This window comes from Xenopus tropicalis, chromosome 4 (assembly GCF_000004195.4).
Source record: "Xenopus tropicalis strain Nigerian chromosome 4, UCB_Xtro_10.0, whole genome shotgun sequence".
NCBI classification, from domain to species: domain Eukaryota; kingdom Metazoa; phylum Chordata; class Amphibia; order Anura; family Pipidae; genus Xenopus; species Xenopus tropicalis.
The window spans coordinates 34,164,398-34,187,996 of NC_030680.2; the positions used below are offsets into that span (position 1 = coordinate 34,164,398).

Here is a 23,599-nt window from a genome sequence, read left to right on the forward strand (position 1 = left end):
TGAACTGTAGGCTTGACTGGACATTTTAAAAGACTAAACACAAAATATAATAAAAGTGACAGAATAATGTAGTTGCAATAATATATTTTAAATTATGCCCCCTGATTCCATGCAAACCCATTTGATTTTTAGTTATTATGGAGTGGATGAACACTCCTGAACCCAGCGCTTCTTGATGAGAAATCCGTGTATGTGAATCTTCAATGTAGTAAAAGGTCAATGCTGCTTCCTCCTGGTGTCAGCTCCCCTTAAGATGAGCCTCAAAGTATATGTGCAGTAGTGTTGGTGGAAGCGCATAAAAATAAAAATGTAATATATAGTGCAGATCAATATAATAAAGAAATCCAAAAATTGATTAAGGAGGTGTGTGCTTAATTAAAACACCAATGCTTAGGTAAAGTGACCCCAATACCATAGGCTAATATAGAATCTATATCTGCTCACCAGAGCAACTTATAAAGAAGCATGTAGAATCATCCCAACCGGGCATTGATAGAAGAGGGATCCAGTCACACAATATATATGGGATGGAGAACAAGGCAAAATATAGTGTAAAAACGTTTATTATATTAAAATCCTGAACAGTGCAGGCTACTTACAATGTAGTAGAAATGTAAAAACATGGAACAGAAGAAGAGTCAATGGTAGCTCAACGCGTTTCGCGTGCTGACTGCACGCTTCCTCAGGATAAAAATTTATAAAATTTCATTTATTAATATAGATTACATTGATAGGTATTTACATATTTTTAAGTGTCCAGTTACATAGGTAGAATTTAATGCTCATTTGATTCATATATATCATTTTATTTGAACCAGTTCGTAATGCTTGGAACAGTCCTATAAGACGGCGCTTCTTTTATAGCTTTGCATACTTTGCAGTAATGGGTGTTCCAACTGTCAGGCGCCACTGGTTTTAGACTTCTCCTCCAGTTAAAATGTTGTTTGTATCTATTATCATCTTTGTCAAGTGCGTGTAGATAATCAGCAAGTCCCTTGGCAGTTGGAAAGTCATCTACATGTATGAATGCGTCAGGGGGTAAAAACCGCTCATAGTTAGCACGGGTGGGCCCCAACACAACAGGCACAGCCCACGATGCAAGTGCATTATGCCAGAGCTTCTCAGTAATGTAGTCTTCATGAATTGAATTTTCAAAAGCTAGATAAAATTTGTATTTGGAAAGAGTTTCAATATGTTTATCTCTAGGAAGCTGTAAACGCTGGTTGCCAAAGACATCAACAGCTAGGTGATTCTTTAACTCCCCATAATATTTTACTCTTCTAGAATTTGGGTTCCAGTTACTGACTACCCAGGCTACTAGTTTTGTCTTCTCGGGGATGGAAACGTTTTCTGTCCCATCATGCCTTTCTAACCAGCCATAAGGGGTAAAGATGTCAGAGTCAGCACGGTAAGTCATGGTCAGATTTATGAGTTTCTCCATGAAACCTGTGTTGGGATTGTGGCTTGGGGACTCCAAGGTAAACCAAATCCAATATTGATTTGGGGGTCTTTGCATCTGTGGTAACTGGTTCTTAGATGAACATACATCTCTGCTGTGTAGAACAACAGCTGCTGCTTCTGAATACAAGCTGCGATTGACTGTAAAGAAACAACCAGTTCCATCGAACTGACTCGGGCACTGATTCAGGGGAAATGCAAAACCAAAGGGCCAAGTCCACAGCAGAATAATTTTCACTGGCTCCTCTGGCTTAGAAGGAACATCAGTCACAAAAATATCATCAGGGTTGACTTTGCCTTTGAATGTAGCAGAGAAGAAGAAAAATGCTACTACTACCTGAAAAGTGAAGAAAAATAGACAATGTTTAAAGGACAATGTCTGTATTTTCTGCTCCATTGAAAAAAAAAAAAAAAAGATTTCACTGCCTACAGCATAGTGAGCTTAATTCTTTTAAGCAAGGAAAGCAGTTGGGATCTTCAGCAATGGCTTTGCCCAATGTCCAAGTCGTTGGCACTAAAAGGGAACAGAGATAATAACAGATTAGCACACAAGGTTTTTGCAGGTATTCATACACCAGAAAAATTGGTTTGACTGTAACAGTTGTATGGTATTTATCTGCCTTAGGGTTGCCAAGCATCCGATTTGGACCCAGACAGCCAGGTTTTCGGAAGGGCTGTCTGGGCCAAAAACTGCCTGCCCTGTTTTCGTAATTTGAAAAGCTGGGCTGGACTTTCCTAGATTGATGTGGAGATTGGCCAGTCACAAATTGCAGCGTCATAGGCCCATCCCCGTGACATCACCCCTGCCCTCCTGCCCAACTTTCAGAAGGGGGCAAGGTGGCAACCCTAATCTGCCTATAGCGTCTGAGGTAATTTCAGAGTTTATATGTGTTAAAAAAAAATCTTGGCCATTAAGTTCGATTCTTTATTGTAGTACTAGGCTTCAATAACCAGAAAGCAAAACTGACACATTAGGGGTCTAAGACAAATGAGGGGTCACAGACTCATACAGCCAAAAACCTATTAATCCTTCTAGCATCTGCAGGGACACACTTTGGAAATCCCTGTCCTATTTAGGGAGATTAGTTAGTGTTTGTCAGACAATTATACTATAATGTGATACACTGTACAGTCTATATGCAAACCATGAGATCATGAATTCAGGTGTTTGCTCCTCCGGGTGTTTCCTATAGCGATACACAGGGCCGCCATCAGAAATCACGGGGCCCCTCACAAGAAAATTTTCTGGGCCCCCCTCCCACCAGTACAAAAGGACTCACAGCCAGCAGGGCCCCCCCCCAATACATGGTAGCCAGCAGTGCCCCCCCAGTACGAATGTACCCCCTGTGCCCCCCTGATGGCGGCCCTGGCGATACATATTGCATCCGCAAAAGGCTCAAGTTAACTGACCTCCACAAATTAGTCCTGAATGTATTGTTGGCAAGCCAAGGAGAGATAGTCACCATTATTTAGACCAGGGATGAAACCAGGCCGGACTCATGAATTGAGACCCAGTACAAGACCAGTAAGTAACATTCCATGGCAGTCCACACCTTAATTATGTATAATATAACACTTCTCTCTGCAGTAGCATTTGTTTTCTGGGTCTGGTCTTAATTCATTTTTCTGTTATTCTCCTGCTGAGCCCAGAAATGGATAATAGAGACATAGAGCAGCCACTTTTTGTCTATTCATTTTAAGTTCCCATGAATCTTTTCTGTCATACCAACCACGTGTTTAGTGTTCTATTTTCTTCCTACTTTAGCCACACATGATTGATATTGCCCTTTCACTTTTGCTATTGCATCAGCACATTGGCATTACAGACACAAGGGCTCATATATGACCAAAAGTGCAGCGAGCCAAAGTGTCCTGTAACACTTTACTTGTCCTTTAAATATAGGAATGGTTTACTTTATACCATACATTTGCTATTCCTTTTACCTATTCCTTGCTATTCTTAGGGGTTTTCTATTTGTCTTGTCTAGAAACTATACTAGACTTATAAGCAAAGGGAACTCTGTCTGAAAGCCAACAGGGCAAAAGCCAAATGTTGAAATTTGAAATGATCACTTTCTTTCCTAGCTATTTTTTGGAAGCATTATCTGGAAACCTGTTATCCAGAAAGCTCCAAATTACAGGAAGGCCACCCCCCACAGACTCCATTATAATCAAATAATTCAGTTTTTAAAAATGATTTCCCTTTTCTCTGTAATAATAAAACAGTACCTGTACTTGATCCCAACTAAGATATAATTAATCCTTATTGGAGGCAAAACAATCCTATTGGGTTTATTTAATATTTAAATTTTTTTTAGTAGACTTAAGGTATGGAGATCCAAGGGAAGGAAGGACGAATCGGTTTGGCTAAAGTTTTTAACAGACTGATCTGCTTTAGGTTTATTCAGGGCTCAGAATCAGCTGTTTGGCTATAGCCTAAGGCTAGTGCCACATTTGGCTGTTTCTCATTAGGAATAGAACTAATCTGGGGCTAAAAGATTTTAGTGCAGAGTGAGGCAGTTAATTTTGGGTTACTATTGTTCGTGCCAGCCGGGGCATGAAAGTTAGAAAGATGTAAAATATATGAATTACAGCCAGCAATCCAATATACAGGAATACCTTTAAACTTGTATTGATATTACTGAACTTGATCTCTTAGGTAACAGAAAATGACACATTACTATTCAAGGTGAACAATTTCAGGCTTTGACCTTTTTGGTTCTGAAATCAATAACCTGGAATTTAAGGGGTCATTATTGCCCTGAAAAAGAAACAGGTTGTCTTTGTCTGAATGTTATTATGATGTAATATTCTGGCATTTAAATTATCATGTATGTATAAAGCGCCAACATATTCCACAGTGCTTTACAATAAATGGGTATTATACAGTGAACATACAGATTTAAATATAAGGCAACCAATAAGCGATATAAAAGGTAAAGATAAGTTTGAATGAGAAGCTTATAAAACCAATAAGAAGAATGACGAGAAACAGGGTCGGACTGGGCCAGGAAAAAACCCAGTAGGCCCCGGGGCCCACAAGGGGGGTGGGGGTTGGGCACATATGGCATTGACATAAAACCAATGAGAAATACTCGTCTGCACTTATGGAATTACTGGTGGAGCCACACAAACGGCTCTTTTATGTCTCTGTGACCAACTGTGCATCTGAAACCGTATTTGCATAGCATAAAACATGCATGGATACAATGGTTTTAGTATTTACAGATAGACAAATGGAGTCATATGTCGCCTGTGATAAAAAAAAACCCATCATGCACTCAAATACAATAGGGATGTTGCTGCCAACAAAGAGTTGGTTTGCAGTTAGTGAATGAACAGATATTATCTGCAAATGTAATGAAAATATTGACAGTTACTGGTGTGGGCAGCTATTTTATTTCCTGGCTTTTGTTTTATAGAAGAATGTAATGTAGAGACAGTTCTTAAACATGTCAAGCTTTATTGTTTCTCTTTTACACTCAGCATTTAGCCTCAGGCAAGCAGACCACATGGGGCCTGAGAAGGATATTTTGTATGTTTGTGCACTTACATAGGGGCACAATTGCTATGCAAACAGGTGGCATTTTGAGGTATGAGTAAATATTTGCCTGGTATGGATTCACATTGAAATTAGCATTACTGTGAGTGGTAAAATGTTTGAGAACTTGACCTTATGTTTTGTTTTGCCACTGATTTCAATGCGTTTTGAGTGGGAAAAAACTGGAGAAATAATAGCCACTGATTCCAATGTATTTGGCACAAGAAAGAAATGTCCAATTACATCAGCACATTTGATGTGCGAAAAAACAGCCATTGACCCCAATGTAGTTGGCAACAGGACAGTTTCTAACATGTCTATAGTCTAATGCCTTTTTATAGACTTATTGAGAGCAATATAAAGTAATATCCTTTGTGGGTGCCGTGCTATAACATGATGCTATTTCGTAGACTACTGCACAATTTACTTACAGACACGTGTCACTGGTCACGTGTGAAAAGGAGGGTGAACCGCAAACCCTCCGAATGGGGCGAATGGGCCCCCTCTGCCTCCTCCAATCCACAGTATGGTGCATTTTCATTGATGAGTACTGCAGTGTACAGAGTACAGTGTGTTGCAATGCAATGGAATTATAGTGTAATTGCTCTTGGGCAGTGTAACCATGGCCTTCAATTTGATGTACATTGGGGGCACTGCAAACAAAAAAGCCAATGTGCTATGGGTGGGCCCAGGTTTGTATCTAGGCACTAACTTTAAGCCAAGGACACACTTGTAGGCAGCTATTTGTCGCAGCCACAAAATAGACAATACTGATAATTAGATAAGCAAATCTGCTGAAAAATTCACAAAACTGCGAAAAATCTGAAACTCATTAATCAAAAGGTGACTTTTTTATGTGCAGCATTTTTACGTGTGACATATCTTTACACAAGCAACATTTTTTATGCACAACATTTTTTTAATTACTCCAAATGCATTAAAGTCAATGCGTTTTTAGCAAAGACAATTCTCACTATGGCAGGGTATTTTCTGGCATTTTGTAGCTGCTACAAGTAGCAGTGTGTGTCATAGCTCTATAGTGTGCTGTAAAAGTGGATCATCCTTTCTGTAATCCCAACTCTATTGTTCAGTTAAAACAATGTATTTATAGTAGAACTATATCATTTGCTTTTGTCCCAGTGTTTGTTATGGGTAATGTTATGCCTTCCACCAGCTTTTTGCCAGAGAACTAGCAGGTTGTCTTAAATCTGGAGTTAACTTTAATTGGCAGAACTTGCAGTGAATGCTTCAGTTACCAGAATCTGGAGGCCAGCTACTTGCACTTGCCAGAATTCACTTTTCATCTGCATCCCATCAGGACTTTATTACAGTATATATTTATATATACCTATCATTCCCAAGATGTAAAGGAATCTGCACTCACAGGGCTTATAATACAGCAAAAGTGATTTTTATTGTGGAGCATAATATAATAAGCTCTTTGTTTGTTGTGCCATGTAGGACTTTGCACTTACTTTTTAAGTCATAAGCTATAATGCTATTTTTCAGTCAACACTAAAGGGTATGTTTTTCTATCCCTTAATGCTCTAACACTTGTATCAGTGGTCATATAAGTGACCCCTAGTGATGAGCGAATTTTTTCGGCAGGCATGGATTTGCAGCGAATTTCCGCATTTCGCCATTGGCAAATTGTTTAGCGAAGCTTCCATGATAATTCACCGTGGTAAAATTTGTGTCATGGAATTTTTTTTATCGCACATCAAATTGGGCGTGGTTGCGTCGAAAAAGGGCATGGACGTGTCAAAATTGGGTGCGGTCATGTAAAAAAAGCACAGGTGACAAAAAATAGACGCGGGCAAAAAAAAATAGATGCGAGCAACAAAAAAAAAAATTGTGCGACAAATGCGTTTCGTGATTTCGGGACAGATTCGCTCATCACTAGTGACACCCTTTAGTTATATGTTTTCAAAGCTGGTGAGAGCTTTAAAGTCTCGTTACATTAACGGTTTGGATTCAGTTCAGTTTAATGTTAACGATTCTGAGGAATCCAAATGCTGCAAAAAGCTAGTATTCAGCCAAATTCTGGACTGATAAAAGAGAACATGTAAACATCATCTCACAAATACTGGATTCATTATCCGGAAACCCATTATCCAGAAAGTTCAAATTATGGGAAGACCAACTCCCATAGACTCCATATTAATAAAGTAATTCAGATTTTGAAAAATGATTTCCTTTTTCCCTGTAATAATAAAACAGTACCTTGTACTTGAAGATAACTAAACTGCTTGAATCTATATTGGTGGCAAGCCTATTGGATTTATTTAATGTTTAAATGTAATTTTAGTAGACTTACCCCCATATGTAATAAAAGGCACTTAGTTGCCCAGAAACAGTAACCCTTAGCAATAAGATGTTTGCTTTTAAGAAGGTGACCAATAAATGCTGCCTGCTAATTGGTTGCTATGGGTTACTGCTTCTAGGCAAACTTATTGCCTTTTATTACATAATCCCCTTAGGGTAGTAAGAGCCAAATTTTGAAAGACCCCTTATTTCGAAAACCCCAGGTCCTGGGCATTCTGGGTAGCAAGTCCCATATCTGTATAATCATAAATGGACATTTACTTTATTGATGAAGATGTAGGTTGTAGGCACAAAGATCATGATGTGGATGTTTGCCCCAAATGTTTTAATTACATTACACAATCACATTACATTTGTTAAATCTGGGTGAAGGATTGTAGGTCAGACTGCGGGCAGACTGGTTTTGTCAAGCGAGGATTCTGTTTGCAATGTTACAGGACTTTACCAGAGAAGGAAATGTATTAAAGGTTAAAGAAACTGTTGTGGGAAAACATGTTTTTTCAAAATGCATCAGTTAATAATGCTGCAGTCTGTTTTTTAAAAGAGCAAACATATTTTATTTATTTTTTCATATTTACCGTAATTTTAAAATTACACATGGGGCTAGCCATATTCTTCATTTCCCAGGGTTCCACAGCCATGTGACCTGTGCTCTGATAAAGTCCCGTCACACTTTACTGCTGCGCTGCAAGTTGGAGTGATATCTCCCCCCTCCCAGCAGCCGATCAGCAGAACAATGGGAAGGGAGTAAGAAATCTAAGTCTGGCTTCAGACTCCTCTAGTTACATGGGAGTAGGAGAAACAATAGGTTACCTGAAAGCAGATCTAATAATAAGCGCTGGCTCCTTCTGAAATCTCAGACTCAGGCACAAAGCACTGAGATGGCACCTACACACCAATATTACAGCTAAAAAAAATACATTTATTGGTTAAAGAATAAATTTTTAAATGGTAGGGTAAATTATTTGCTATGTAAACTGTGTAATTTAGGAATACAAAGTGCACCATAAAATCAAGTGTGTCGCAACAGGATCCGAAGTTCGGACCAGGCGACAATTAAAGGACAAGGGGTATTGAATTTCTCTAAAATGTCTTTAACAAATAATCAATTGTCAGTATTGAGTAGGGGTCTCAATTTTGTACCTACTTATAAGGGTGATGTGTTCAATGTACATACAGAACCCCCAAAGAAATCTGGAGGCAAATGATGAACCACTGGAGAGCTCCCTTATTTCTTCTTTATCGGCTAAGTATGATCTTTGTAGAAGTCTAGAAGTAGATATACACAACCAATTACTCAACCATCCCTTTTATTTTTTACACAAAGGGTTAAACAGCAAGTAAAAGCTTTACCTTGGTAAAGCCAAAGTAAGCAGTCTGTATATAATCTGACTAAAGGGGAAAATATGGCGCTAAACGAATTAGAAAAGAATAAGGATATTGTAATTAAACCTGCGGACAAGGGAGGAAACATTGTGATCATGAATAAAGATGATTATCATGTGGAAATTATGAAGATTATCAAGCTTGTAGTAACTAAGGCCGTGCAAAAGAGCATTATTACCCAGATACAAGCAGATTTTTTGCTCAATAAACATCCTGTGACACCTGTCATTTATGCCCTACCCAATATACATAAGGACCCAATACATCCCCCAGGGCGCCCGATTGTATCAGGAGTTGACTCTATTTTCCAACCAATAGCCATCTTTTTAGATCCAGGACAAGGTTTAAAACAAACCTTGTTCTTATCTGAACCGGTTAATGGGACTTTTCCATGTAGAAACTGTTCCCAGTGCAACAGTGTGATTAGAGGGGAGTGTGTTATGCATCCTAGCACAGGGAAAGCAATCCCAATCTCTGGGTACCATACCTGCTTAAAGGAACAGTAACACCAAAAAAATGAAAGTGTATAAACATAACTAAATATAATGTGCTGCTGCCCTGCACTGGTAAAAGTTGTGTGTTTACTTTAGAAAGTCTACTATAATTTATATAAATAAGCTGCTGTGTAGTATGGGGGCAGCCATTCAAAGGAGAAAAAGCACAGGCACATAGCAGATAACAGATAAAACACTATTGTATTCTACAGAACTTATCTGTTATCTGCTATGTAACCTGTGCCTTTTCTCCTTTTTTCCATCTTGAATGGCTGCCCCCATGGCTACACAGCAGCTTATTATATAAATTATAGTAGTGTTACTGTAGCAAACACCCCAGTTTTACCAGTGCAGGGCAACCGTGCATTATATTTTTATTACTTTAAAGCTCTTTCATTTTTTGGTGTTACTGTTCCTTTAAGTACTTTTGTAGTATATTACTTGAAATGCCCATGTGGCCTTGGTTACGTAGGTAAAACAATACAATGTACTCAAGGCAGAATAACAAAACATAAGTCGGATATTACTTTGAAAAGAAGTACCTCAATTGCCAGGCATTTTAATGAGAAAAATCATATAGCATCCCAATTGAGATTCCAAATTTTGGAGCATGTTCCAAGACCAAAAAGAGGTGGAAATAGAGAAAAAAAATTGCTACAACATGAAGCCAGATGGACATATAGACTCAATACAGTATCACCTAATGGCCTCAATGAACAAAGTGAATATCATTGGTTTTTGTAAATTTTACATAAGTGTTGGTATCTGTTTATTCTAGATATATATGGGGCTCTCCAGTTGGGGGGAGTATCATCTTTTGCCGCATTTTCTTAAGAAAAATTATATAACAGTGGATAGGTCCTCCCAAAGATACAGGGTGGACCTGATATACTCTATTAGGAAGGCACCTTGGTCGTGCGGTTCCAATAGTGAGAGAAATGTTAATATTGTGATTTTTTTGATTAGTAATTTTTCTATTTTTTATTTTAGGTATTGAATTTACTTATATGTACTGATACAGATGGTTGGCAAGATGGCGACCATTCTCACAATGTGGTTGGCACTGAATGATATTCACGTCAGCGTTTTGACACTAATTATGTAGAAATGCACGCAGATTTTTCTTTAATTTTTGCAAGATTACGCACGCACGGTGATATGTACCTGCTAAATTACGCACATTGTATGTACCTGCTAAATTACGCACATTGTAATTAATGCACATTTTTTCTGTGTGATCTAGCGTATTACGTCAGACGCCCATACGGAGGCGGGGGGTGGTGCCTATGGGTATGTAAGGGTGTTGGGCATTGCTATTGAATTGTGTGTACTTTTTCCACTGATGAAGAGAGCATGTAGCTCTTGAAACGGTTGGTCTCTATGTGCACTCCGCAATAAACAGGTTGGAGGTATCTTTTTACACCAGCAATTTCTTCTGTGTGCTTTTTCCTCCTTTCTTCTTGTGCTCACCATAAAATAATGACAAAATCCCTTTAAGCTGTTTTTTTCTGATGAAATGCAATATTTTTGATATTTTAATACATTTACAAAACCTTCCCATTTTAAAGATTTTAAAAGGTTTCTCCACTTTTCTCCAGAGCTGAAAAATGTTTACTTATCTGGCTCATTTATCAAAGCATTTGCCCACTTTTTTTTCCAAAAACTGTTTTTTTTAATCATATAGGCCAAAAACATTAAAACTGGTTTCAAATTCAGAAGACTGAGTTGAAAAGTCATGAAACGTTTTTGGCATTGTGAAAAATGCATCGCATTGCAAATTTAAGTCCTTAGAGCAGGGGTCCCCAACCTTTCTTACTCATGAGCCACAGTCAAATATAAAAAGACTTGGGGAGCAACACAAGCACCATATAAGTTCATGGAGGTGCCAAATAAGGGCTAAGATTGGCTATTAGGGAGTCTCTATGCACACTATCAGCTTACAGGGGGCTTTATTTGGTAGGAAATCTTCTTTTTATTCAACCAAAACTTGCCCCCAAGTCAGGAATTCAAAAATAACTACCTGGTTTGGGGGCACTGAGAGCAACATCCAAGGGGTTGGTGAGAAACATGTTGCCCCCAAGCCACTGGTTGCGGATCACTGCCTAATATTATATTTTATGCCACTTACCTATTGCAAAAAGCTTTCACTAATGATGAGAAAACTGCCTTGTTTGGCTTTGCTAAAAAATTTGAGAAACTAAAAAAATCCAATGAAGTTTCACCAAATGCATTGGCTTTTTTTCTTGTGCCAAATACATTGGAATGAATTGGGGTTGTTTATAAATGTATCACAGTGCAAATGCATTTGAATTAGGTTCTTTTGTGAATGTTTTTTCCATAAATGTCCGTTGTCCTTTTTTGAGGGGGAATTGCACTGCGTTGTGCACAAATATTCTCAAATTGCACTTAAGTGAGATGGGTGTTTGCTTGGCAATGGCCACTATGTGTGGTTGCGGTGCACAAATATAGCATTAATGGTGATTTGGTTATTATAAAAATGTTTATTCTTGTGCCAAATGATTTGAATTAATGGGATGTTATTTGTAGCATTTTTTTTCCAGCGCCAAAATGTGAATTTTTTTCCCGCTAAATTCTATCTGCGAAATTTGTCACCTGAATCTGTATCAGGCAAAAAGATTGCTTATCCTTGACTTTCATCTACAAACAAAGAATTTAAATTCCTTGTTCAGTAAATGAGCTATTCTGGGATATACCTGTAGAATTGTTGTCTAAACACCACGAGAAAAGTCCCTGGAAAATGTACCCAATAACAAACAAACTTTCTCATAAATTCTGTAGCCTACCTAGAAGTGAAAGTACCCGCGAACAGCACAGGAATCGATGCCAATAATTGACAATACTCTGTAGGGGGTAAAGTCTATAAAAACCAGCAGGTCAATATTAATAATAAACATGGGTGCAAAGAACCCTGATTATAAGGCAGATTTTTAAGAGAATTTGAAACGATGCCAGTTTTTATAGCTGCAAAACTTTTTAAAGCCAGTTTATTCTTTTGGCAACTTTATCACAAAAAAAAATCCCACAGCATAAAATGACGCAAATGTGCCTTTGTATATTGTTGCAGTTTTTTTACACATTTTTAGAAATGTAATTGCATTTTTTTTCTCACGACACAACCTTGAAAGAACACTCTGCTATAAAAAAATAAAACCACTTCAGCCCGTGCCCGTTGCTGTTGTGCATAAGGGACAATTTCATGCACTTATAAGCAGACACAAAAGGATGACCTTTAAAATCAACTTTCCATGTAAGAAGCGTTGCCTTTGTTATTACAGGAAGCCCTGAAGCTATAAACGCAGGGGCTGCATGACAAGGGATCCGAATGACCAGCAGCCAGATTACACTGGTTTATGTTTAAAGATTGGAAAAATCAGATGCAGCTGTGATTGGGTGAGAAGCAATAAGTTAAGGAGGAAGAAAGCTGGGCTGGGGGTGGAGAAGGATAGGGATGTGATGTCACAAGAGAAGGAGTTCACTTCCTATCTTCTGAACAGGTAGAAACATCCCACCCACCCTCCCATTATTTTTGCATATTTTGTAAAATGCCAGGATATTTTCTTCTTTATGCTCTCATATTATCTGTTAATAACAGAATGTGAATGTTTTCCTATATGCACTGTTATATTGTGGTTTCGGTAACACTATACAGTATGAATGTGAGAGTCTGCATGGTATTATTTATGTTAAATGAAAGTCAAATCCTTGATCCAGGGAACTTTCCGATCGCCAGGTGGGGTCAGGAAGGAATTTTTTCCCTCTTGAGGCATAATTGGCACAGGCTTCAGGCTGGGTTTTTTGCCTTCCTCTGGATCAAAACAGTTGATATATGTTAATGTATTTTAAGTTGTATCTGTCACAGCAGCGGTAGGACCTTGCCAGAGTACTGCACAGGAAATTTTAGAAGAGGGAGAAAGGAGCTTCTCTCCTTTGACTGCACGGTGGGTTGATTATACAGACGCTACTACTGCTTGTGCTAGGTGACAGCTTGCTTGGATTTCCTATCATCGAGGCACTGCAGATTCAGGACCGGCAGCAGGGCTGCTGAACTTCTCTCATGGTGGGAGATGCAGCTCCTGCTGGTAGCAGAGTTTGGGGCCATCCTCTCTGTAGGTAGAGGCAGCCTAATACTCAGTGGTGGATATAATGACATAGTGCTGATCTCAAGTCTTCAGTAAGGAACAGCAGAGCATAGTAGCGATCTCTTATGGAATTCTGGCTTTGAATATTGCCTTGGGGTGAGGCTGGCAAGGTCCTATTTATTTGATAAAATGTGAATAAATGCTGTGGCCTCTTTTTAACCCATTTCCGGCTCCTGGTGTTTTATTAATGTATGTAACAATGGGGTTCAGAGGGATGACTGAAGGCGAAGGGCAATTGAGGAGTCCCCTTGTCAAGAGAAATACATTGCCAATAGGAGAAAGTTTTGCAGTCCGTTTATTCTGTTTACATTAGTTGTGTTTCTCTCTGCAGTGAGTTGAAAATATTTGCCTCATTGCAAAAACATTAAAGCATAACCTTAACTGGAATGACAAAGCTACTAATACCACCTTGCATTTAGTTTGGGAAGCAAGCACTTCCCAGAAAAGTTTCTCATTTTAAGGCTAATGCACCGCAGGGAGATACTGTAAGTTGCCCTCTGCTACCACAGGCCAATAATCTCCCCAGAAATGCCTTCCCACTAGTGATGAGCGAATCTGTCCTGTTTCGCTTCGCCCAAAAATTCACGAATTGGCAAGAAAATTTGGGGAAAAAAATAGCGAAACGTGTTTGTTGCGCAATTTTTTTGTCGCCCGTGTCTATTTTTTGTCGCCCGTACTTTTTTTGACGAGGCTGTGTCCAATTTGACGCACAACAAAAAGGATTTGCAGAATGGGCAGGACTTAGCAGAAAGTGGGGAGCATTTAGGACAGATTGTGGTAATTTCTGGGCATAACTGGGAGTGACCAGGGCAGATTGGGATTTGCCCTAAAATGTCTTGATTTTTAGAATTCATGAAAGGTATATACATTATATTCCAGAGGCAATTGGGAAGCTGTTTAAACCTTGGCCCCTGGGCTTTCTGTATGTGATGGTTGAGCAATAACTAGAGCAGGGTTCCCCAACCAGTGGCTCGGGGGCAACATGTTTCTCACCAACCCCTTGGATGTTGCTCCCAGTGCCCCCAAACCAGGTAGTTATTTTTGAATTCCTGACTTGGGGGCAAGTTTTGGTTGAATATAAACAAGATTTCCTACCAAATAAAGCCCCCTGTAAGCTGATAGGGTGCATAGAGCCTGCCTAATAGCCAATCTTAGCCCTTATTTGGCACCTCCATGAACTTTTATAATGCTTGTGTTGCTCTCCAAGACTTTTTACATTTGACTGTGGCTCACGAGTAAGAAAGGTTGGCGACCCCTGAACTAGAGGATCACAGGTTGTACATCAAAATATCCAACTATAACACATCTATATATGGGCCTGATTCACTAAAGGGCGATAAAAATTATCGCACGCTTTTTCGCGTTTAAAAACGCAAAATAATTTGCGCGCGATTCACCATAGTATTATCGCGTGCGAAAAATCGCCATTTTCGCATGGGTTATTTCTCGCACTAGTTTTACCGTTTTGCGTTAATTTCCGCGCTGAAAAGAATACGATCGCATGATTCACTATAACTTTTGCGCGCTAAATATCGCATTCGGCTATGCGAAAATTAACACCTACTACAGGCAGGCGAAAAATTATACAAAAGTACAGTAAATGATTTTTTGCCAAAAAAATATGGACTTACAGTGTTATTTATTCAAGTCTGTGTCTTTTTACTCAATTTTACTAAAGTCTTGGCATGTATGGAATTTCGCTACTAATATACAGTACTATAGCGGTGAATATGTTGTCGCCAAAATATACTGTACTGTAGCGGCGAATATTTTTTTCGCGCAAAATACATTACTATGTATATTTTGGCGATATTTTTTTTTCGCAATTTTGTAATCTCGCGAATTGCGGACATTTTGTGGCGATTTTGTAATCTCGTGACATGTGCGACTTGGGGCCATTTTGTGTCATTCAGCCAAACTGAGAGGACCATGCCTGGGGTTTCTGACTTGCTACCAGGGGAGAGGCGCTATATTATCAGCGTGCTCCTGCGTGCAGGATATGACCACCCACCTCCGGGGGACTTAGGGGTCCACGAGAGGAAGAGGGCAATCCTGGCTGAGCTAAGACAAGGTTTGCTCGCCAGGTTTGCCCTTGATGTGGGCCCCCGCCAGCTCCGGCGGCTGTGGTCCGACCTTAAGCGCAGGAGCCCAGAACTGGTCGCTGAAATTAGAGAAGGTAATTATTGTACTTTATTATGCTTTTACAGTATACGTTCAGTAAAAGATTTAGCAAGTAGTTTGAACTAAAGGTACAAATGTAAGAAATGTCAGGGATGATGAAAGTAACATAGTAAAATAGTAAGTTGGGTTGAAAAAAGACATACGTCCATCACGTTCAACCATAATGCCAGTGAGGAACTGAAATGTTGCTCACAATAAACCTCTGAATATTATTTCACATCTTTGTGACTCCTTGTCAAAATCCTGTGTGTGCTGTCACCCCATGCCTGTCTAGATTTTGTTTTGCCACAGGCACCCAGGTGTTATTGTTCTTTATGGTGTGCAGCTTCCCAGCACTTCCTATTGTATATATATATATACACATCTATTTTCAAATACATATGCATAAATAAATTTAAAGCAGGGGGGAAGCAGCAGGGAGCGGCCCATAGTGTGAGTCATTTGGGGGAAGGGCCATAAATGTTTTAGGGGGCCCTGGCTAACAATGTCTGTGTGTCCTTTGTATTGATGTGAGGGTTCACAGGGGGAGGGGCCATTGGGGGCATGGGAGGAGGGGGGCCCAAAAAATTTTGTTGTGAGGGGCCCCGTTATTTATGATGGTGTATGAATGTATATATATATATAATATATTACACAAAATAACATCTTGCAATACTATTTCACAGAACTTCAGCTGGCGCCTCCTCCCCAGGCCCAACCCCAGGCCCTCCAGGCTCTACCGGCCCCAGCGGCCCAACCTCCTGTGGCCCATCCACCGGCCCCAGAGGCCCATCCACCGGCCCCAGAGGCCCGACCTGCGGCCCCAGAGGCCCGACCTGCAGCCCCAGAGGCCCAAGAACTGGCCCCAGAGGCCCAAGAACTGGCCCCAGAGGCCCGACCTGCGGCCCCAGAGGCCCGACCTGCAGCCCCAGAGGCCCAAGAACTGGCCCCAGAGGCCCAAGAACTGGCCCCAGAGGCCCAAGATCTGGCCCCAGAGGCCCAAGAACTGGCCCCAGGACCATTGGGTGAAGACCCAGAAGAGGCCTCCGAGGCCGAATATGCCCCCGAGGCCCCAGGGTCCCCCGAGGCCCCAGACACCCCCCCCTTCTTTCCTCCCCCAGTTTACCCTCAGTTTCCCCCCAGGCCCTTGGGTTCTCCCCCCAGGCCCCGGACTCCCCCCAGGCCAAGCGCTGGGCGCCAGGTTCTCCTGCGGGACCATCAGTGCAGGAGGACCTGGCCAACGTGAAAGCTGAGCTGGCCCAGCTCCGGGGGGAGGTGGCTCAACTCCAGAGGGACGTGCGAGAACTCAAGGGCAGCAAGCCCTAAGTTTTTTTCCCCCCCTTTTTTATTTTAGTATTTTAAGTAAAAGTTTTTATTTTTCTACTTTTGAACTGAGTAATGTGTCATTATTTATCCTTCCTTGATATGGTATTCTATACTTTCATGTAGTTTCCCCTACACTCTTTTTTATCAGTAACACATCAATATGCTATATGGGTTAAATGTTTGCAAATATTCTGCCAACAAATTAGTCTTTAGCCCATTTTGCTGAATAGTAAAACTTGCGTTAATTAGTACGCAGCGTATTTTCTGGCGAGTGGGATAACTGCCAATCCAATGTTTTGTTGCCAGAATAATTGCAATATTATATTTGTTCCCATTTAATAAAGTGCCCATAACATATTTGCCATTTATTCTGTGTCTAAAATCTCTAACTTAATTTAAGCCACTTTAGCAAACAGACCCCTAAGTATTTGGCTAAATATTCTTAAATGCCCCCCCCCCCCCATTTTATTATCTCTAGCACTTCTTTTTTTTTCTTACTTAGATTTTTATAATTTTTGGGGGGGTTTTTTGCAAATAAACTTTTATACAGCACCTCTCTAGCACTCTGTGCTCTCCCAGGGCAAAATGTCGCCATTTTTATGCTGCCGATTGTCGCGTATTTCATGCGATAGGTTTGTCGCGACAATTAGCGCATGCGAAAATACCGCGCACGCTATTTATCGCATTGAAATACCGCGCGTAAAAAAGCGCGAGTATGCTTATAGTGAATCGTGCGAAAAATCGCCAAAATTAAGCGGCGGTAAAAATTTTAGCGCACAATTAGAATAGCGCACGTTTTATCGCCCTTTAGTGAATCAGGCCCTATATCTGCTTTGTCATTTTCTCTGAGGCGGAAGATCTAGACAATATTCTTCTGAACACTACTGTGTACTTGTGCATAGAAGCTGAGACAAACATTTGCACAAACGGGGAACACACAGAGAACACTCATTCACGTAAGATTAAAACAAATGTGCAGCAAGTCTTCCAAGGAAAAGTTATACATAAATTATAAATAATACAGCAGCCGCCCCACTCAGCTTTTGCACTGTGCTCTCTAAAAAGTTGCAGAAGGGAAAATGTACTCTTACCTTTATTAAAAACAAAGCGAGGGAACTCTAGTTCCAAGGGATACATTCACTCCTCATTATAATGTTCCAATACCTTGATTACATAACTCAGTGATTTGCAAAACATTCCACATATTAATTGACTGATCAGTAAATGGCACAGAAATCATCGTTAGTAAGGGAACCTTCTACATGATTATCTAGAGGGGACAAACAACATTAATCTGGCAGGACCCAGAGTAAACCAATTCTTTTAAAACAAATTCTTACTTTTAGGAGTCTGAAATGTAACTGGGTCACCATGCCTGTCTTTCCTAACTTATAGCACCCGCAAACGTTGCTGTACAGTGCCCACTGACGGGGAATTCAGTTGAAAGGGGAAACTCACCTTCACAAAAAGTATTGCTTTTCCAGTTTGCCACAAACAGCTATTTTTTTTTTTTCAACATCTTGGTTGACATACCATTTATTTCTAGTCGGTACATTTAAAAATCCTTTGCATTTTTTTATTGACGCACATTTTTTACTATTTAAACAGAACCCCACCCTGTGTGAGTCCAACAACAATATCATGAATGGCTTTCATAACCCAAAACTACCAGTATTTTCAGCTAAAATAAATCATGTTTTTGAAAAATGTTGCCATAAGTGTAGGCTAAGTGAACATTACACAAAAGAGCTTGTTGGGCATTTGTATTTCCATTTGGTTCTTTTAAGTCAAGCAAAGCCCTTTCAGGGAAAGAATAAATGTGTGTGTACAGATATATATTTATACACATACAGACAGTGGGAGGGATCTATGTATAATAGAACTTTTGTTTCAACACAATGGCACCCCAGGTTTCTCTTTGTAAAGAATTGCACCCCTACCCTCTGATTGGCGCCTCTATACCCAATATATATAATAACAGAACACGGGCAGATATTAAAACATTTCTGATCTTCAGAATATTCTGATTGAACTATTACAGATTTAAGCAACTGGTCAGTGTGCACTCATTTTTTAATTAGAGAACGGAGGAAGGAATTCTACATTCATGTAATTAGTACCTTTATTTCTTTATTATTTCTTTAATTAGTACCTTTATTTCTTCTGACACAAGCTAAAACTGAATGTTACCTATAGCAAATGCCTTCACTCCTCGCCCCTTACCCCACTTAGATAAGCACTTCCCTGCTCCAACGGAGAAAGCAATACATTGTATTTGTGTTTCACTTCTTTTAACCAATAATATCAAAATCAAAGCTTGTTTTTAAAAAGAAAAATCTAGGGACATTGCTACATAAATATTTATAACTCTGAAAGACTGCACAAATATGTACCAAACTGTAATACCCCATTTTTTACATTTACAGTAGAATACCGTGCCCAAATGTGCCTTTCCTCGGGTCCACAGGTATGGGAACTATAATTTGTTTCACCAAAACTTTAGTCTGCTAAAAATCATTCAGATATGAAGTGAACCCAATAGGATTGTTTTGCCCCCAATAAGGGGTAATTATATCTTAGTTGGGATCAAGTACAGGTACTGTTTTATTATTACAGAGAAAAGGGAATCATTTAACCATTAAATAAACCCAATAGGATTGTTCTGCCCCCAATAAGGGGTAATTATATCTTAGTTGGGATCAAGTACAGGTACTGTTTAATTATTACAGAGAAAAGGGAATCATTTAACCATTAAATAAACCCAATAGGATTGTTCTGCCCCCAATAAGGGGTAATTATATCTTAGTTGGGATCAAGTACAGGTACTGTTTAATTATTACAGAGAAAAGGGAATCATTTAACCATTAAATAAACCCAATAGGATTGTTCTGCCCCCAATAAGGGGTAATTATATCTTAGTTGGGATCAATAAGGGAAAAGGGAATCATTTAACCATTAAATAAACCCAATAGGATTGTTCTGCCCCCAATAAGGGGTAATTATATCTTAGTTGGGATCAAGTACAGGTACTGTTTAATTATTACAGAGAAAAGGGAATCATTTAACCATTAAATAAACCCAATAGGATTGTTCTGCCCCCAATAAGGGGTAATTATATCTTAGTTGGGATCAAGTACAGGTACTGTTTAATTATTACAGAGAAAAGGGAATCATTTAACCATTAAATAAACCCAATAGGATTGTTCTGCCCCCAATAAGGGGTAATTATATCTTAGTTGGGATCAATAAGGGAAAAGGGAATAATTTAACCATTAAATAAACCCAATAGGGCTGTTCTGCCCCCAATAAGGGGTAATTATATCTTAGTTGGGATCAAGTACAAAGCACTGTTTTATTATTACAGAGAAAGGGGAATTTTAAAAAATTATCTAATTAGAATAATTTGCTTTAAATGAACTCTATGGGAGATGACCTTCCTGTAATTTAGAGCTTTTTGGCTAATGGGTTTCAACATAAGGGATCCCATACCTGTACTAGTAGTATTAATGAGCATGTTAATGCAAGGATTGTAACAGATATATAATAAGGATTTATATATTTTAAAAAAACTTTACAGAGACACTAATTCTAGATATAAATATTGTTTAAATAAGTATTATGAATGAAGTACGGGTATGGGACCCATTATCCAGAATGCTCTGGGGTTTTCTGGATTAGGGATCTTTCTGTAATTTGGATCTCTGTGCCTTAAGGCTACTAAAAAAACATTTTAACATTGATTAAACGCAACGGGATTGTTTAGCCTCTAATAAGGATGAATTATATCTTAGTTGGAATCAAGTACAAGGTACTGTTTTATTATTACAGAGAAAAGGGAAATCATTTTTAAAAATTAGAATTATTTGCTTATAATGAAGTCTGTGGGAGATTGGCTTTCCATAATTCGGAGCTTTCTGGATAATGGGTTTCCATATAACGGATATCATAACTGTAGCATATTTTTCCTTGCAATATGAATATCCAAGGCTTGCTACAAGGTGCACAGAATGCCCAACTAGGGAGATGGGAGATGTTTGTTCCAAGTGCGGGGACCTCTGGTGTCACAGAAACAGGGAAATTAATGCCTAGATAGGCTGTTAGTTTGCAAATAAAGCAACACTTTGGGGAGCAAAAATCCCCAATTTGGGGTCATAGGAATAAATAATGAAGGCTTATTTAAATTCCAAAAAAAGAGACCAACTGCTCTATAAAAGTATATAGTTAGAAGCTCTCCCATGCAAAGCCACCTATTTGTAACTTCCTCCAATGTAAATTCACCCTCCTGCTGCCCTTTACGGGGGCCTGTGTTATAAGTAAATACGAACTGTTTTATTTACTGTAGCAAGTTAGAATTCTTATTTGATCCCAAGCTTCTCTTGTATTGCCCCTTACTCATTAACTGTTCCTGTCATTTTCATTATTGCCATGCTTTTCCTATTATAACCCAAAAATGATTTCACTCACCTGATGACAATGCGACTTTAGAATCGAGGTGCCACTGGATCTTGTAGTTAGTGATATCCCAAATATATTTCTTAAAAAAAAAGACTGCCTTTAGCCTTGGGCTAGTATTTACTTAATGTGAAAGTCGATATAATGTAGTTGGCATAAATCCCATCCCAAATAATCTAGCAGGTGCTCCAACAGCCTCTGTGTCTAAGGAACCAGCTCACATGAACCAGTGCTTATCTGTGGCTGGAATTTCTCATCTAACTCTCCTATAGCCACTCCCTTGGGTAAACCTGAATGACTTACTACATCTTTTCTCTTCTAGCACATATTGTTTAACTATATATATATATATATATCTATATATATCAATCACAAAACGCACTCTCTTTATTCTGATGTGGGGTGCATAGTCAAAAAATGACAATATATATGTATATAGTTGAAGGATCAGCACTCTCTCTGTAATGTGTATCCTTTATTTTCACAATAGCATATAGTATCTATTCCAATATCTATTCCTTTATTGCGACTTTTCTCACTTTTTCCTCCTGATGGTGAGGCCCATTTATCAAAATTCAAATTTGTGTAATTTTCGTGACTTTATCTACAATGAAAAAAATAACAAATTTTAAAAGCACCAGTGTTGACTTATTTATTATTTTCAGAGCTAATAAGTACAATTTGGGAAAATGAACAATATACATTTGTACAAAGGCCCCTAATTGTTATGACAAACAAAATGCACAAGGCTACCTCTGCTGTTAGTACTTTAATAAGTCGACTTGAATTTTACATTTCTGCCTTGAGGAGCTCATTGAGTGCCTGCTCTCATACATACACTTGTTACAGCTATTGCCCACCCTTGGTATAGTGCCAGTGTTCTCCCCTTGCCTAATGGCTCCTACCCCCCAAGCTATCTCTTTTGCATTGGAGCAGGTTGAGGGGCTGTATTTGCACTTCCTGCACTGGAAGAGCTGAATTTCTGTTATTTGGTAACCTGTACAACTGAAGAGATAATTTTATACATGGCCTACAATGTTCAGTCCAGTAAAATAATTATACATCACTGAAATGATGCCAGTTAATGACTTGCCAGACTTGTTCTGGGCGATACAGACATTGTCTGGGTTTAAAAAGTTTATAAACAGATTACAAATGGGTCAGGCCAACCATAATAATTCTGATCATGTACACACAACCTCAAAATCTTATGGAATGTCTTGTACAAGCACAATCACCACTTGCACACATATTCTCACTCAGTGAGACTTACCCCTTCACTTTTACAGTAACAATCACAAGTACCTTTTACACTTATATTCACAAAACAAGTTTTATTTATGTTAAGTAAAACAAGAAGAAAAGAAAAAAAAGGGAGGGAAGAAAGGGGGGAAAGTCAGGGTTTACAGCATTATGGGTACAGTTTATAACAATATACAGTATCCAAGTTGTAGGTACAAAAGCTTGAAGAAACATTATCTGAATGTTAACAGAAGCCTTATAAAAAGAGCAGTTTTTACAAAGCAACAAGGTATGTATTGATCTAAGCCATCCCTCTAGGCTTGGTATGTTAGGGGTCCCACAAATGTACTTTTACAATCAAACACAGTTGCTCAAACAGAGACTCTTACACTAATTCCCCTCATTCCACACATACACACTACAGAGAAACAATCTTGAATCACTTACTTTCTTATGTGCACAGTTGCACCTATATCTCATGATTCCAATCTTAATTACTCAAATGATTCTACTAATTCAAATATTTTCTGTTACGTTCACACTGAAAGAATTACACAATCTCTCACTTCCTTATTCTTTCACAATCACAAGACCCAAAACTGATTTGCTTTGTTCACAGCCAGAGAGGTGAGAAAGTCTTCTCTTCTCACAGTACATCCTCTATTGATGACAGAGAGGACGCTGGTAAAGAAGGGATGTGAGAGCCAAAAATGCAGAATGAAAAGAATAAAAAAATCCAGAATTCAGGCAAAACTAATTTTATACACAGCATAGAATGTTCATTCCAATTAAACAATTACATGCTAATTAAATTGACAATCAGTGACTTGTTATACTTGTTTAAGATCTGGTAAAGAAATTGGTTGGTTTAAGAATGTTAACAATACCATGCTGAGTCAGGCCAGCCATACGGTTCTGTGTATGTATATCTTCTGGTAACTCCCAAGAAGGTCCATGCTTCCTTACCAGGCAGGCAATAGCAAGATCGAAGCTCAGTTTATAACTAATTATCTATTTTCACAGTGGGAAGATCTCCAGGCAACTCCCCAGGAGTT

General features: G+C 39.0%; 1 protein-coding gene across 2 annotated transcripts; it reads right to left on the reverse strand.

The window, feature by feature from the left end:
- Positions 1 to 693: 693 nt before the first annotated feature.
- Positions 694 to 21,561, reverse strand: fut6 (fucosyltransferase 6). Of its 2 annotated transcripts, XM_031900633.1 has the most exons (3): positions 21,315 to 21,561; positions 8,472 to 8,593; positions 694 to 1,972 (listed from the first exon to the last, which is right to left on the reverse strand). In XM_031900633.1, exon 3 carries the CDS (start codon positions 1,853 to 1,855, stop codon positions 806 to 808), a length of 1,050 nt encoding a protein of 349 aa, XP_031756493.1. In that variant the 5' UTR covers positions 1,856 to 1,972; positions 8,472 to 8,593; positions 21,315 to 21,561; the 3' UTR covers positions 694 to 805. The 2 variants fall into 2 exon arrangements, with proteins under 2 accessions (XP_031756493.1, XP_017948723.1); XM_018093234.2 differs by lacking the exon at positions 8,472 to 8,593.
- Between the last annotated feature and the right edge of the window lie 2,038 nt (positions 21,562 to 23,599).

Excerpts from the sequence above, each read along its gene's own strand:
- fut6 (XM_018093234.2), bottom strand. The coding sequence starts at position 1,855 with ATGGAGCAGAAAATACAGACATTGTCCTTTAAACATTGTCTATTTTTC.